We start from the raw sequence: 19,077 nt of genomic DNA, 5'->3' as shown, positions 1-19,077 counted from the left end.
AGATTATATAATAGACCGCTGCTATATGGATAGCTAACACACATATTTTACACAAAATGCACCATCTGTACACCAGTACTTGAAACAGCTGTAAAATACTTTCAGCACACCGTATTACTTCCTCCATTCTTATTATCTCTTCTCAAATAACAACTCAACTAACATTTTTTAAGTTATACATATAATAATCTAACTTGATACCAGTTGTTTTGTTTGTTTATAATTTTATCTTATTATGCATGTACCTGCTCAATTGAAAAATATCCTATAGTCAGTCGTCATTATGCAGCTATAATATCCATGCATTTAGTTACGGTACGAATTGTAGTTTTACGCAGTAAATCAACATCGATCTCTAAGTGTACCTACCCATTATTTTAAATCATTAGATATGACACTATTTGAATTTTAAGATACATACATACATACACACACACACATTATATATATATATATATATATATATATATATATATATATATATATATATTATATATATATAATCAAAATCTGCTGAACTTATATATATATATATATATATATATATTATATATATATATATATATATAAGTGTATTTTTCAAATATGCAGTTCTGCCAATGCCATAAGTATTTTGGAAAAACAAAATCAGCGATGAAATGGAAAACCCCAGTAAGTGTAAGTAATACTTATATTACTGATATTATTTATGTGACGCTTGCACAGATATTTTGAAGCTTAAGTTGCATGAAATCGCGTAAATGAAGATCATATACATATATATAAATACATATATATATATACATATACATATACATATATATATAGGTTGAAAATATGTGGAAAGCATATATAAAAATTCTTGTGACAAAAGGGTTTCACCATTTCATCTAAAATGGCGAAACCCCTTTGTCACAAGAGTTGATTACTTCACAATGTCCCTTCAAAAGCTAATTTAGATAGCGAAAACCGGTTGGATATATATGTATATATTTTTAAAAATTTCTTTATGAATAGATATTAAACTATATGAAACGAAGGCATTTCTCTTCCACTTTTTATATATGTTTCCCACATATTTTCAACTCATAATTTTGTCACGTGGTGTATACTTAATCTTCGGTATTTTTGCTCCTTTTATATTTTTATATTCATATATATATATACACACCTGACGAACACGACAAAACAAAAGCATCTATATATCTATCTTCTCAGCCAACTATAACAGGGAGACCGTGGGGGTACAATCCTCAGGCACTTCCTCCTTTGGGTTATATCAGAAGCAACTGTCATTGGACTTTACGATTGGTTTCCCAAATAAGACAATGGATATCATCCACCTATCTCCTTCATGGTCTACTCTTAGGTTACCTACCGTTTAGCATGGCTTGAAGGATCCGCCTTGTGATTTTTTTCCTGTGTCATTCTAATCACATGTCCGTAATGCCGGAACTGTGATCTGTCAATGCCTAGCAGCTGGAAGAGTTATTGATCTCCTCGTCGACAAACGTTACACCAGAGATCCTTCGGGGGTACCCTATTTCATCCCTTGTATTTAATCAGGGGTCAATAACTCGCTCTATCATGAGTATCAAAGAAAAGAAGAAGAAAAAGAAAAAGAAAAATAGAAGAAGAAGAAGAAGAAGCAGAAGAAGAAGAAGAAGAAGAAGAAGAAGAAGAAGAAGAAGAAGAAGAAGAAGAAGAAGAAGAAGAAGAAGAAGAACATGAGAGTATGAGAGAAATGGTAGTTACTACGGTTTAAGTAATAAAAGAAATTTCTAGGGAAAAATAGCAAACGTATTAAAGGATATCTTTGTAATATTTGGAAAACATTTTCAGTACTACTTGGTATAATTATTTGGTTTGTATTTGCTGGGTTTTTTTTCCAGAAACGCACAAGGGCATTCTCATTGAAGTACCTGGCGTAGTATCAAAAGCGGAATATTGGTGCCAGGAGAAAATGATAACCTGTATAAAAGGACATTTTGGGGTATGTTTTCTCTCTAGTTTCTCAAACTAACCAGAAAAGGATACTTTTCTAAGTACATATTTCAAAACTTCAGTCTACGAAAGAAGAAAACGAAACCGCGATAATATTCTTGGAAAAATTTGAAGAGAAAGTATCCCTGGCCTAAAACTTATAATGGTCTCTAACAAACGAATAACTTAAGAAGACACATTCTCAAAAACGAAACAAATATCTGAAATCGAAATAGAACACTTAAAAACTGAGAAGATAGATCGAAAACGCAAATAACGTATCGACGCAAGCTATAAATGCTGAGAAGGTAATAAACAAAAGATAAGGATAAAATTAAAAAATACGAAAGCACAAATCCAACCTCTAGATCCACAACTTTGTACTAGCCGCTAAAAACAGAACACAAAATATATGTATGAACCAGAATATGAGGAACGTCTTGCATTAAGACGTTATAGTAGTGGAAATTATATACAAGAGAAACGAAGTTAACTCCCAAGTATAAAATAATGATGAAATAGCAGCAATCATTAGAATGGCAAATGTGGACTGTCACAGGCTTAGCAAAAGCAAACACAAACGCCGATAGTACCTGGTTAAATAAAATAATATAAATAACAGATCTGCTTATATACAAATATCAAAGCACCAGCAAGCAAAATGGAAACAAGTACACAGAAACTGAGAGACCATAAAAGTGATCTGAATATATAGTGAAATAGATATTGAAAGAACACAACTGCAGAAAGTATGTGCAAATACAGCAGAAATTTGGTATAATAAAAACAAAACATCTGAATTCTAAGATTTTCTGATATGAAAGATTCTCGTACACTTACAAAGAATTCGTCGGAGTGAAAAATTAAAAGACGGACATTTAATGAAAAAAAAAAAGAAACAGTTCGACTTCATCCAAAACAGCTTTATCAATAACTAGGTAAAAATGAATGTAGTCCTAACAGAGAAAATTGTGAACAGCGAGGGAGCATAATCTGGCTAGATTTCAATATAGTGAATTCAAAAACTGAAGCATTGTGGTTATGATATTTTAAAGAGTCACAGACTGTGCACAAGCGTTTACTAAGGACGGAATCGGAAACAACAGAGGAAACAATCGTAAATGTCAAAACTAAAGAAATGGAAAATTATACACCCAGCTATGCTTCTCAAAAGAAAGCAATTCAGCCTCTGAATTAGAAAAGTCCATCTGACAAACTTCTAAATAGCTTCTACCAGTACAGACAAAGCATGACTTGACCCAAGGTAGTTGTAAAATACATTTCATCCATTCGCTGTTGATGAAATACTGTACATGCCAAGTACTGGAATCGAAGGAATCACCTAATTTTCTTCTCTCAAAATTGCTGGCTTTGTGCCTGAATCAGGAACCATAATAATGGTTTCTGTTTTACACAGAAGGCTAGTAGTTTTGAGGGAGAGCGGTTGCCGATGCCATTTGGCGTAGTATTTGATTGGTACCTTATTTTATCGACCCGAAAAGCAAAGTCCACCCCGGTGAGCTTTGTACTCAGAATGCTAAGAGCCTGAAGAAATATGCCAGAAAGCATTTTACCCGATGTACAAACGATTCTGCCAGTCCACCATACTTACAATTGTTTCTTATTATGTTCCAAGGCCAGCAATTTTCAAGGGATGTGATTAATTGATAACATCCACTCCAGTACTTAAAAGCACTCTTAAAGCTCTAGAGCCTCCAATGTTCTAAGTAATTTCTGATAAAAGAACAAGACTTGAAATTTAAGGGAAGAGGTTTAATCGATACCATTGTTCGCAGTATTTGACTGGGACTTCTTTATTTTGTCGGCCCCGAAAGGAAGGAAAACAAAATTGGCCTCGGCGATTTAAACTCAGAATGTATAGAGCAGCAGCAAATACCGCAAGGCATGTTGACCAATGTTCAGACCATTCTACAATTCATCCCAAAAATATTCTTTTCTACTATATGTACACGGCCCGAAATTTTGGGGGACGGATCCAGCCCATTAGATTGACCCCAGTATGCAACTAGAACTTAATTTATCGACCCTGAAAGAATGAAAGGCACAGTTGACCTCGGCGGAATTTGACCTCAGAACATAAAGACAGACAAAATACCTATTTCTTTACTACCCACAAGGGGCTAAACACAGAGAGGACAAACAAGGACAAACAAACTGATTAACTGGATTATATCGACCACAGTGTTTAATCAACCCCGAAAGGATGAAAGGCAAAGTCGACCTCGGCGGAATTTGAACTCAGAACGTAGCGGCAAATGAAATACCGCTAGGCATTTCGCCCGGCGTGCTAACGATTCTGCCAGCTCGCCGCTTTATTCCCTAGCATATTGCAAAATATTTTAGCAACTCTTGATAATAATCATTTCTAATATAGGCAAAAGGCCTGAAATTTAATGAATAGTTCCTATTAATTATAACGACCTCAAGACTTAACCGGTACTTAATTTTATTGAACTTAAAACAACGAAAAACGAAATTGACCTCGATGCGATCACAACTCAGAATATAACTGACCGTAAGAAATAATGTATTAATCATTTACTTACATCAGTTAATCATACTAGATGAGTGGTCTCAGTTCAAACAGATTTCTTATAAATAATATGTCTGAACTTTGTCTTTACTGTTCAAAATCTATTTAGTAAGGAGCAAATATTTTCATCATATTTCACTTCTTTAAGTCAGCGAGCTGGCAGAATCGTTTGCACGCCAGGCGAAATGCTTAGCAGTATTTCGTCTGCCATAACGTTCTGAGTTCAAATTCTGCCGAGGTCGACTTTCCCTTTCATCCTTTCGGGATCGATTGAATAAGTACCAGTTACGCACTGGGGTCGATATAATCGGTTTAATTCCTTTGTCTCTCCTGCAATAAAGAAATAAGTATCGTTTGCACGACAAGCAAAAAAAATGCTTCCGTGTATTTTTCTTTCTTCACATTCTGAGTTCAAATACACCCAAGGTTGTATTCGCTTTTTATCCTTTCGGGGTCGATAAAGTAAGTATCAGTTGAACCGTAGGATTGATGTTCTCGTCTTTAACCCTACCGCTAAAATTGCTGGCTTTCTGCCAAAAGTTTGAGCCATTATATATATTTCTATTTCTTTACTACCCACAAGGGGCTAAACACAGAGGGGACAAACAAGCACAGACAAACGGATTAAGTCGATTACATCGACCCCAGTGCGTAATTGGTACTTAATTTATCGACCCCGAAAGGATGAAAGGCAAAGTTGACCTCGGCGGAATTTGAACTCAGAATGTAATGCCAGACGCAATACCGCTACACATTTCACCTTGCGTGCTAACGTTTGTGCCAGCTCGCCGTCTTTTGAGTAATTATATTTATTTCTTTGAACTCGGTAAGCAGGCAGAATCATTACCACGCCGAAAAAAGTGTTTAGGTTTATTTGTGTCTGTCTTTTTCTATTCTTAGGTCAAATTCTGATGAGATTTCTTTGCCTCTCAATCATTTCGGGGTCGACAAAATAAGTACCGATCGAGTACTGGGGTCGATGTAAGCAACCTTCTCCTCTCCTCAAAATTAAGAAGAATTATTTTTGATTTCTTTTTAACAAAACTTTAATCTTTTAAGTCAAAAATAAACAGTTCAATACTTTTTTTCCTCGTGTGAATTATATTTGTTTCTCGCTTAACTATCACACAACTATTTGCAGTATAAATGTCCAGCAGAATTCTGCTTTATGTATTCTATATAACCCCTCATACCATTTTTTTTTTTAATTTAAAAAATTTTTGGCGGATTTGCATTCTACACACGGGAATTGATGATTATGCAAAAACCAAAATAAAAACAAATTTCTGCGGGATTTAAGAGCTATTTAGCTGTTATTTTTAGCAAATCTCCTGACTATCTCATACCCATCTTGTTTAATCACTTGTCTGGTTTACTGATATTGTTCGACATCTTTCTCCCCGTAAACAAATTTAATGGTCTATTCTTAGGATTTAAGCCACAACTTCGGACTAACCGTATTTTAAACTGTGATTTTTAAAAAAGATCGAAAATTTGAAAAGCAAAAATCCTTTTACAAAAAATTTCGAAAATTAAAAAATATATATATAGCTTGCATATCAACCACATGGTTTTAGGTTCAGTCCCACTGCGTAGCACCTTGGGTAGGTGTTTTCTACTATAGCCTCGGGCCGACCAAAGCCTTGTGAGTGGATTTGGTAGGCGGAAACTGAAAGAAGCCCGTCGTATATACATATGTATGTATGTGTGTGTATATGTTTGTGTGTCTGCGTTTGTCCCCCCAACATCGCTTGACAACCGATGCTGGTGTGTTTACGTCCCCGTAACTTAGCGGTTCGGCAAAAAGGACCGACAGAATAAGTACCAGGCTTACAAAGAATAAATCCTGGGGTCGATTTGCTCGACTAAAGGCAGTGCTCCAGAATGGCCGTAGTCAAATGATTGATACAAGTAAACGAATAAAAGATAGAAAAGAATAGTGTTGTGAATTCCCTGTGTAGAATATAAATTCGATAAGATTTTCCAAAAGTTCCACAAAAAAAAAAGTTATGAAGGGTTATATGTTATGTTTCAAGAATTCCGCCAAATTTCCATATGCCATGAAAACAAGTTCCATTAGTAAGAACACTAGAGATGTATCACATCGAATACACTGAGTAGTCAGCGCTGGATTTGAATAAGTTCTTATACCTCCTAATGTACCAATTCCCATTTCATACATATATCAGGCTCTGGTGTGTTAAATCAGAATTAATTGCAGCACTTTTACATCAAACACTTCTGGTTACATTTTTCACCAAATATTGTAATTCGCCTCCTATTTCCCGCGAGCTATTCATTTTGCTGCCATTGTTTCACAGCAGTAGTACTTACTCATCTCATTACTTTTAACATGTACATCTGTTATTAGATTTTCCAGTGCGTGTTAAAATCTTCATGCGATAATCAATTGTTTAAAAGTGCATAACATAGCAAAACAAAGAATGAATGAGGCTATCTCGCTAAAATTTCTAATTTTCAGATGTGAACAACTGTAGCACAGAAAACATGAAACGCATTATTAATACATGCACTTTAACTGGCTAGACTCAATCGTTTGTGGTCATAACAGAACAGCGCCTCCAGATAGATACATTGTATATATGTATCTATACACCTACATGTGTACATACATATATATACAAATATATATACATATATATATACATATATTAATAAAAGGAATTCCAACCTTGTCAGATTTTCACGTTTAATTTACAATCTTATAATGATATATTATAAGATAAATATTATAATAGAATAAAATAAAATAAAATAGTAGAATGTTAAATGTTCATTCTGATTGAACTAGTACTTTCATGCATTAAATTCTGCAATCTTCGGGTTCATGTAGTTGTGGTGACAGTCATGCTTCACAATTTTTGACTGTAGCAAGATGATTGATTCTGTGCTATAAATACAGCTGGGTAGGCTCCAGAGTGCTAGGTTTTGCAAACTGTATTCTGACCAATCTCTGGTCCATAGTTCTCGCATTTTTTCTGCTATATTGCCGGTCGTTAGTTTGGATATTTCATCTCTGATTTGTAGCGGGATTGTTTAGTAAAAGACAGCCTAAAAACTTGAAAACATTACTAACAAAGGCAAAATTTGACCTTAGCAACAAAGACCAAACATTCACTGTATCTAAATGCAATGATAGCCGATGTGGCACATGCCAATTCATACATACCGGCCAATATATAAACACAAAAACCGGGAAAATATTCACAAACGCGAATATGAACTGCAAAAGCAGAAATTTAATTTACTGCATCAAATGCCCAAATTGTGAAGAAATATATGTAGGTCAAACGGGAAACACACTATCAGAACGCTCACGTGTACACCGGCAACAGATTAGAGACCCAGAGGTCCGTCAGATACCTTTGAGTAACCACCTAGCAACATGTGGCCGGAAAATGTATATAATATTTCCGTTCTACAAATTACACAGCCCAAGTGAAATCGAGAGGAAAATCAGAGAAAAGAATTTTATTGATAAATTCGAACCCAAGCTAAATAAGCAATAATAATAATACTTAGAGGTACTACTTCTACTGCTACGACCATGACCACTAACAACAACAACAATACTAAAGGTGATCAAGATGAAGATAGCAGAAAAATTATCTTATTTAGGGTTAAAAGTTCTATTGCCACCACCATCACCACTAGCAACAATAATTAAGGTGCTGACAATGATGATGATGACAATTGAAATATAAAAATATAAAAATCTCTAACAAAGGCTATTTACAACATTTCTAAAAATAACCCAACAATTGCTGCTTCGGCCAGGGTCAAGATACAGGACTCTTGACATGTCCAACAAAGCGTGACGCCTAAACTAATCAGCTCAACCAACCAATCAGCTTAAGTAATTGAGTGATACTACACACTGATTGGTCAGAATACAGTTTGCAAAACCTAGCACTCTGGAGCCTACCCAGCTGTATTTATAGCACAGAATCAATCATCTTGCTACAGTCAAAAATTGTGAAGCATGACTGTCACCACAACTACATGAACCCGAAGATTGCAGAATTTAATGCATGAAAGTACTAGTTCAATCAGAATGAACATTTAACATTCTACTATTTTATTTTATTTTATCTATTATAATATTTTATCTTATAATATATCATTATAAGATTGTAAATAAAACGTGAAAATCAGACAAGGTTGGAATTCCTTTTATTAATATATTCTTCTTTACACAATCACACACACCCATATATATATATACATATATATACATATGTATATATATATATACATACTTATATATATACATACATCTATATATACAAGCATATATATTCATACATATATATTCATACATATATATACATACATATATATACATACATATATATACATATATATTCATACATATATATACATACATATATATTCATACATATATATTCATACATATATATACATACATATATATTCATACATATATACATATATATATATTTATATATATATATACATACATACATATAAATATATATATATACATATTTATACAAATACATATATGTGTATACACGTACATATATATGTATACACGTACATATATATGTATACACGTACATATATATATATATGTACATATAAATCCTTAAATCCTTAAAAATGTTTTAGCCCGAAGGCCGCGGCCATGCTGGGGCACCACCGCTGAATGAGCTACACTAGTTTGTGAATCCACCTCTGATACGTGGCACTTGATCAACAAGGGAGTTCGATGCTGCTGCCCGCATCCGTGTCTCCTGTCGTGAGGTAGGTTCATCTGGGACTCCCAACAAGAAGAGATCCAGTTTAGTTTTAAAGAAACCCACATCCACACCGTGTAAGTCTCTCAGGCATTTAGGGAGGATGTTAAAGAGCTGTGGTCCTCTGAAACCCAAGCTGTTGCAGTATCTGGACCTGTATTTTGATGGTGATGTTGGAATCCTTGGCACCACGCAGCGGCGCCCCGTTCTGCGGTTGGAGTAACTTTGAATGCCAAAGTTTGGGACAAGACCCTCCAGGATTTTCCAGATGTATATCACTGCATATCTCTCCCGCCTCCGCTCCAGGGAGAAGAGGTTTAATACCTTCAGTCTTTCCCAGTAGCTGACATTTTGCATTGAGACGATTTTCTTTGTGTAGCTTCTCTGAGTTGCTTCGAGTTCTGCTGTTTGTTTTATATTGTGTGGTGACCAAAGTTGGGAGCAGTAGTCCAAGCGGCTGAGGACAAATGTTTTCCATAGGACCATCAGTGTCTCCTTCTCTCTTGTTCTGAAAGTTTGGAGAATCCATCCACCTAGCCGTCTGCATTTTATCACCAGATTAGCAATATGCATATACGTACATATATATATATGTACATATATATATGCATATATATATATGTACATATATATATACATATATATATACATATATATATATATACATACATATATATATATATATATATGTACATATATATATATATATATATATATATATGTACATATATATTTATATATATATATATGTACATATATATATATATATATATATATATTATATATATATATATATCTTTATATCAATGATATATATTTTTTACATAGATATTTGCTGCTCTTCTCATTTATATATATATATATATATATATATATATATCTATATATATCTTTAATCTACAATATTTCTTATTTTTAGAAAATATTTTGTATAATTCTACTATATTGAACGAAATCAAATTAATAGAACAAAATAAAGACAATGTCATCACTTGTGAGCGATCGCTAAAGATCTATATGTGTGTGCATATTTGTAATATACATGTGCGTGTGTGTGAACATACATACATACATACATACATACATACATACATACATACATACATACATACATACATACATACATGAAGGGATATTATATAAATATCCCTTGCAAAGATTTTCTTACACATATTAGTTTATATAAGGGTATATGCATAAATATGTGCGCGTAAGTATGTGTATATAGATGCGTGCATGCATGAATGTACTTCCCTTACGATGTTCACTTAAATGAGAATATGAATAAAGACAGAACACTGAAAATAGAAAAATATCTTACCGCTTTCTTTTTCGACTTCTCAAAAATAGCATGTATTTGCAGAGAGCAGCGGTTGAAGTTGTCCAGAATCTGTTTGCTGAGCGTACTTCGGTTATATTGTCTGTCTGAATCCACATATATACCTTGCAGTTTGTCAATGCACATATAGTGGAACAGGACATTGTTTACTTCTTTAACTTTCCTGAATTGATACAAAAATGAAACGAAGTTAATAGTTTCTACTGCAGATGTTACTGTATTGTATTGTTTTTCTATCCCAGGACATTTTTTATTGTGCAGACCTATGATCAAGGATATTCTTATTGTGGCCTTGCTGTCTTTTTTCTTTTTTTTCTTTACATTAGGAATACGTCATATGTATATCTTTCAAAAAAGAAGTTTGTTGTAATTTGTTATTTCCATATTTGCGCACGCCAGAGAAAAACACGGGTCTACTGTTTAAAGAATAGAGATAGGTTTTATGATTATCTTATTTTTTCCACATCAACACCTACATAGTGTACTGTGATAGGTTCAATGAAAAATCGAAATCACGTTGCAAATTCACCTTCCAACGATCTTCTTGCTCTACAGATCTCTATTTTTATTACACAAGCTAGCATACATCATATATAGTTTTAAATCTCAAGTATATTCTTCTAATATGGCTTTCTATGAAACGAAAACTGTTGTTTCTCCTTTTTTATGGGCGTAAAAATCCGTTCAGAATCAATAAATCAAAATAATGAAAATCAACTTACCTAATATCAATTCCTTGAGTTACTTGAGCCTTTGAACCACTTCCCAAAGACTGGTTCAAGAAAGACATATCAAATATTCCATTAAAAGAGATAAATCTTCCCTACAATTACGAAAAAGAACATATTAAAGAATAAAATGTTAGAAAACAAAAATCGGGCGTATGAAATGTTAGTTCAATTCGGATTTGTGATTCAGGACATGATTGCTGACTTAAAAATCGTTTAGGTGAGTATATGTGATGGAGGTTAATTCCTATTGATTATAGGAAGTGAATAAACTGGAGTCCTACATAAGTCATTATACCTCAAGCGAAAAACCATTAGCAGTCTTGCCTAAAGACACAGAGCTACAAAAATGCACACAATAAATGTTAATTGTCCGACATGGTTATGTATATTTTTTTCCATCCAGTCAAACTAAACACTAAAAAATATCTAACCTTTCGGTATGTCTGATAAATACTGGTGCGGAACATAATTTCAAATAGCTATGAAAAACTCTTGAAACCAGCCTGCAGCCTGTATCTTTTTCTATGTGTAATCTCCAGGTAAAACGCTTTTCAGAATTCTGTAACTATTGTTTTGCTGCAGTGTCACTTGATATGAGGTTAACGTTTATATGCAAAGAGATAATTTCCCTACGGCAGCGAATGAATAATATCTTTAATGTCAACATTGACTTTTTCGAGATCACTTCTAAATCCCGTAGCTAAGGAACAGTACTTCACTCCATTTCGAAATATTCTAGAGAATTTGTTGGGTATGAAATAGTTACGATCAAAATGGGAAAGCAATGACTGCATAGATGTAACTTCTTAGTACTGTAGCTTCTTATTTCTTCATTATTTTTGTTTCACTTACTCCTTAATACAAGATAGAAATATAACTCTGTAAACTTCGCCAGAATTACTGCAGTAACAAAAGCTTATGGAACAAAATGTAATGAAATTTAAGTTAGTGTAAGGTACAAATTCATCTTTAATCTACAATATTTCTTATTTTTAGAAAATATTTTGTATAATTCTATAATATTGAACGAAATTAAATTAATAGAACAAAACAAAAAAATGTCATCACTTGTGGTTGATTACTAAAGATCTATATGTGTGTGCATGTTTGTAATATACATTGGCGTGTGTGTGGACACACATACATACATACATACATACATACATACATACATACATACATACATACATACATACATACATACATACATACATACATATAAAGGGCTTTTATTGGCACCAGATCAGACAACTAGAAGCGTTCCATATCATATCGTTCCAAAGTATCCTCGGTCTCTCGTGGTCGGACAAGGTGCCTCATATCGAAATCCTCCTGAGTGTTGAGATCTACAGCATTGATACCTGCGTCCTTCGTCGTTTTCCTCGCTATATTGGCCGTGTGATTCTGATGTCGGGTAAGCGGTTCCCAAAGATAGCTTCTTCAGCGACTCGAGGTAGGACTCATAGACATCCGACACTTCGTTTTCAGGATCATCTCAAGTGCTTTCCCATTTTAAGCGGTGACCCTCTTAATCGCTTGGAGCCCATAGCTGTTAATCGGAAGGCATAGAAATCCGTGTGAGATGCTGGAATAGAGTGCATCGAATCCGAACACAAAGACCGCATGAAGAGAGGAGACATCGACATCAACCCCCTGAGGCTGTTGTTTGGGGTCCCTTGTAGTGTCGTCATTGCCACATGATCTGCCTATTTCGTATCTGCTCTCATAAAAAACAATGTGCTGGAGGTAGAGGATGATGAATGTCCAGGAACGACGCTGTCATCTCCTTTGATTGGTCGTCACAAGCAAAGTAAGCATGCATGCATGTTTGTAGTGTCCCCTCTGTGTAGCCCCTCGTGGGTAATAAAGAAACAGCATGTTTGTGTGTGTTTATAGATATTATTCAAATTAAATTTTATAATGTGAATTTCCCGGTAGCACACAATCGGTTTCCGCGCAGTACCTATCGACAGCACTTCCTTTAATTTTTTCGCAAGTCGAGGTGTATGCTGCTATTGTGAGTTCAAACCACATGGAGGGCGAAGTTTTCTCGCTTTATTATTTATTTAAGCATGTATTTATAATTATTATCAATCTGTCTTTTAGGTTGTATTCCGTTTGTAAATTTGAATTTATGTTATATATTTTATATGAAACAGAGGCGAAATAAACAATATCAAAACCAAAATGGTGGCAAATAAAGTTTTAAATATATATTTAGAAAAATATTCTTTCTTTTTTTTTCTTTTCTACTCTAAATTTTGGGGAAAGGGCCAGTCGATTAGATCAACCCCAGTACGCAACTGGTACTTAATTTATCGACCCCGAAAGGATGAAAAGCAAAGTCGACTTCCGTGGAATATATTTCGAAAAATATTATTTAATGTCCCATAGGAAGCGCTAGTCCCGAAATGTTTAGACATGTTTTCGTTTAAACCAAAATTTTAATTTACATCACAATGAAATAATTATTTATTCAAGTATAATTAATTATTCAAAATTACAAATAACTAAATAATACTCAAAATGATATGGAAATATATCAAAATTTGATAAATTAATTAAACTAAATTTATCATTGCCAAATGTATTATATGAAAGTACATTTATTATTTTATTTAAATGATTTTTAAAATGATTATTTGCATATGAACACCAATGTAATAAATCAATTCAAAAATGTTTTTGTTTTAAATTGTATACCTTTTATAAACATTTTTTTTTGTTTCTGTTTGCTAAATTTAAAAAATTTTTACATAAATATTTGCTGCTCTTCTCATTTTTCTATCTTTCCCCTGCTAACCAACATGTATGAATGCGGCAACAGCAGCAAAAAACTAGGCTAAAGAGACCGCAAGTACCGACGTCCAACCAAGATGGCCATCTGATACTTGGTTATTCATGGTAGCGCCAAGAGCATCCGGGGCTTGATCGTTGTGAAGACTTGTGGTATGCTCTAACTGGCCACCTGGGGCGTGGTTCGTCATGGGATCGTCAAGCTCATCTAGCGATTATCCATGATTTGCGGTATGCTCAAAGTATTTCTCTAGAAGATAAATATAATCAAAACTTATTCTGCCTCAAACTGCTCGACTAATATTTATTGTACTGCTTTCTGAGTGGCGTCATTCAAGTCAGCTGCAGCTGTTTTATTGGAATTTTTTTCCTTCATCCCGGGTTTCTCACTGGCATTTTTTTATTATTTACCTTTAGTCAACTTTTAGAATTTACATTTTTATTATAATATGAACCTTAACAAATTAATTCACTTGCAATATTTCTAAGCCCCTGCTTAAATGTGCGTTTTTATTTATAGTTTTTAGTTTTGTCACATTAGGAAACATGAGAACACAGAAAGTGATATCATTATTTATATGTTAGCGACAAAGGCAGTGTTGATACCTAGTGGTAATATTTAATCGTGGATGTTTTATTAGGACAAACTATACTGCAGCAGATACTAGGAGGAAAACTATCATGTTGGTTTTCGTGCAAAATACACTCTTGTTGATATTGCAAGCGAGAAGATAAGAGATAAATAGGGGAGATAAACAAAAGTGCATTTTAAACCAAAAGCGAATATGAGAGTTTCTTTCATGGTATCTACCGCAGTATAGCTTGTCCTAATAGAACATCCACATTAAAGTATGGGTAAATACCATCTCTCGATATTATTCTTTATTCATTGAAGTACAAAAAAAGTACAAAACAAAAGTTAGCGGAAGCTTAGGAATATTGCAAAGTAAATTTACAACATCTAGAAAAGTAATTAACTCTCTCTCTCTCTCCATCAAATCCATATTAACTGCACAGGTGCACAGTAGGCCACACGTCACATGTCGAAGTTATCGCAGAGCTACGTGAAATGAAGTGTTTTATTCAAGAACTCAACACACTGCCCGGTCCGGGAATCGAACACATAATCTCGCGATCGTGAGTGCAACACCCTAACTACCAAACTACTTATCTCCTATTCTTCCGAGCTGATGTAGGATAGACAGTAGTATTCTATCAACATTACTAAGCAAGTTCGAATTTATCCTAATTGTTCTTCTTCTCATGATAAGCACATGTATTTGAAAGCCTAGATATCAGGTCAGCTACGTGCTATTCTTGAACGACCACATTCTGCCATTGATGACGACATCATCCATAAAGTGGAAGCCGCCATTTTGGAGAACTGCCGCATATCTATTCGGCAACTAGAAACCAGAATTGAAGATAAATGTAGGGTCCGTTGAAAAAATCATTCACGACCATTTGCACATGCAGAAATTGTCTGTGCTATGTATTCCCTGGTGCTCACAACTTTTCAGAAGCAGGAACGAGTCAATTGCTCTCAGACTCTTTTGGTAATGAGCCGAGAAAACGAGGAGGAATTTTTTGGCAAACTTATCACACAGGATTAAATATGGGCCCATCACTATGATTCTGAGACTAAAGTCCAATCGAAGCATGATAACACACCACCTCCAAAGAAGGCCTGTGTCCAACCTTCAGCAGGCAAGGTGATGCTTACAGTCTTTTGGGACCAACACAGAGTAGTGATGATGGATTTTCTAGCAAAGGGCTCCACAATTAACGGGGCATATTATGCTCCTCTGCTACAGGAATTACGGGACACCATCAAAACAGAGAGGCGTGGCATGCTGACCAAAGGAGTCCACCTCTTCCAAGACAACGCTGCATTTGACACTGCACATGTTGCCTAGATGGAAGAACACTTCTGCGGCTATATATGAAATCTTTCCTCATTCCTCTTACTTTCTCGACCTCGCACCATACCATATGCTTTCCACCTCTTTCTAGCCATGAAGTCTTTTTTGAAGGGAAAGCACTTTTCGAATGATGAACTTATTTCCGAGGTAAAGTCTTGGCTCCAGACGCAACCTACCGACTCCTACAGACGAGGTTTTCATGGCAGCGTAAAGGGATGGGAGAAGCGTGTCACCATTGGTGATGGTTATGCAAAAAAGTACTAATAATTATGCCAAATTTCCTTCATCCGAGTACTCGGGAATTGTGTCATAGGAAATCTTTAATGAACACCCCTCGTACTGTTACATTTGAAAGTAACAAAACACTTTTTTCCCATTCCAATTTTTTTAGGCTTCCACTTGTCCTGTATTTTCTAGATTTAATTAATTGAGAATATTATCACACCTTCACCTATATTATTTTCTGATAGAAATAGTTTTCATTGATCCAATATATTACTGTTAGTTTGTTTTTTGAGGGGGTTTTTTTTTGGGGGGGGGGTCATTAAAACCCGGATAGAGAAATATCAAATTTAATGTTGGTGATATTTGTACAAATATCAGTGTTTGAATCATTAACATCTTATTGCAACCATCACCATTTCGGATATACGCTTTCTAACGGAATAAATTATTCATCAATGGTTATGAATCAAACCGAAACACATGTGGTTTATCACTTTATCACTAATTAGCATGTTTCAGATTCTCTAGCTGTCATAGTGACAGTTTATCTGATGTGACTATAGGTAATTATTATACCATTTATAACCTGAAGCTAGCGTCATGCAGATGAAAATTAGCCTCTTTATTCTAGACAATATTATTACTAATATACCATGCAGCTATTACTGTAATTCGACTCTGAGGGTGATGAGGTATTTTAGTTTCCTCCTACTTAAGCTTGCAGCCTTCTGTAATATCCATAGTCTACTCTGTGAAATGAACTTATCTAGGTCAGATTAGGCTAACATTTTAGGGTTAGGATTATGTTAGGGCTTAGTATGATGTTTAGGTTTTTAAGGTTAGGGTTAGGGCTAGAGTTCTAGATTACGATTAGGATTATTCTGCACGTTAATGCGTAAATGCCCAAATAGATCGCTTACTAAACTGGCACCTTCAATTTCCTATTTTACTTATTGTAGTTAATTTATTCCTTAAATAGATTTTCGTAGAATTATAAGAAATTGCTGACTAGAACAGTTTGCCATTTAGTTAGTTACAACGCCTTAAGCACTGAGTTCAAATCATACTGGAGTTGAATTTCGTTTTCATTCTTAAGGGAGTCAATAGAATAAAGTAATGGAAAAGTTGCTAAGTCGTTATAATAAATTTATATCACTGCACCGATATCAAAACTCAATGATAGTAATGTTTTTAAATGATTTTGTAGTTGCTGTTTTCGGGAGTTAAGATCAAAAATAAATTAAAATGACTTAGTAGTTAATTTTCAGTTTGACAAGAGGGTATTCTTACTGATAATGATATTTGCCCCTGTACATAAATCATATAATATATACTTCCAAGAAGGAAGCGTTTTTGTTTTCGCTTTTTGTTTCTTTTTTTTTTTTTGGTATTTTTTGTATGTGTATTAGTAAAAGAATACGGATAGGAACAATAAGATCTGAGAACATTTGTGGAACGTCGTTACGATTTTTAGAACGACGAGTGTAATGCTAACAAATTTCGTTTAGCAGAAGACATTGAAGTGGTGTTTAAATATAAAGAAAACGAGAAGTTGGTGTGTACATTAGACAAATATTGGATGATGCAGATGACAAGAAACCTTTTTCCATATGTGCTGGGAAGTGTTGTCATATTTACACGAGTGAATTGAAAACAAAATTTTACATGCAATGATATGCTAAACATACCAAATAAAGTAACACACACATCATATTTCAAATAACAAGGCTAAATTTAGCAATTCATAAACGTATTACTTGAGTTTATACTAAATGTTTTATATATTTATATCTTTAACATAGGGTGATTGAGAGCACGATACTCGGTAGCCATCTGAAAGTTTTGTGGTTATTTTATGAACGATGCTTTATAACATGCACACAGAATTGTATAAATATTTATTTATAAATTCATATGAATATAACGAAATACGAGTCGTATCCTTTTTCGTAATCATATATATATATACAACCATATATTCTATTCTTACGTAAAAATGTTTCGTTACATCATAATACTTGCAGAGGTGGTACAAGTTCGAATGTATAGCAAGGCAAAAGAAATATAAAATCTCAGTTTGTCTGGTTATTTCGCTTTACTTCGATATACAAATGTTTCTATTTTCTTCGTCAATGAAGACTAATGAAGCGATGCTAAGCTAAAACGTGAGTCAAAATCCTTTAATATACGGTGACTATAAATGAAACTTGCTATACAACACTGAACACAAGGTGTAGCAATGAAATGAGGAACAGAAAATAAGGGGAAATGTTTAAGCAAAGAGAAGCAGGTGGAAAGGAAATCTTTATATTGAGACCAAATAAATAAGAGAAAATAAAATGAAAAACAACGATAAAATAAGATAAAGAAACCAACAAGAATAGAGCATAGTTAAGTAATAGTGTTTTTTGAAGACAGAAAATAGTGACAAACAAGAATATATATGCTTCTGACATAGGGAATATTTATAAAATGACATATGAGTTACGAGTTCATGGCGAAACTGGTAAATATATTCATTTTCATCGTATCAAGAACACAGATTTGTAATCTTCAAAATGTTTAGATATTGGGAAAACAGTACGGGAGGCTATCCTTGTCAGGAAATAAAGAATGAAAAGTGCAGCAAACCAGAAATCAATAGAATTGTTCAGAATTGTTTCTGCATCCAGAAGGAGCTAAACACAAGTTTTTGATGTAATAGAGCAAACAGTTTCGTGTTAATTTAGAAATACTGACTGACAGGAATGGGTTGTAGAATTGAAGC

General features: G+C 34.1%; 1 protein-coding gene across 1 annotated transcript in view; it reads right to left on the bottom strand.

Moving 5' to 3' along the window:
* LOC115209447 (protein inturned-like) overlaps positions 1–19,077 on the bottom strand; it is a 156,177-nt gene that overhangs the window by 22,300 nt on the left and 114,800 nt on the right. The window contains exons 15-16 of the mRNA XM_036500960.1: positions 11,359–11,459; positions 10,619–10,799 (exon numbers count right to left, since the gene is read on the bottom strand). Coding sequence (XP_036356853.1) covers positions 10,619–10,799; positions 11,359–11,459 — 282 coding nt within the window. The remainder of the gene's footprint in view (positions 1–10,618; positions 10,800–11,358; positions 11,460–19,077) is intronic.

Source organism: Octopus sinensis, linkage group LG3 (genome assembly GCF_006345805.1).
Source record: "Octopus sinensis linkage group LG3, ASM634580v1, whole genome shotgun sequence".
Taxonomy (NCBI): domain Eukaryota; kingdom Metazoa; phylum Mollusca; class Cephalopoda; order Octopoda; family Octopodidae; genus Octopus; species Octopus sinensis.
This window is presented reverse-complemented; position numbering and strand designations above follow the sequence as displayed.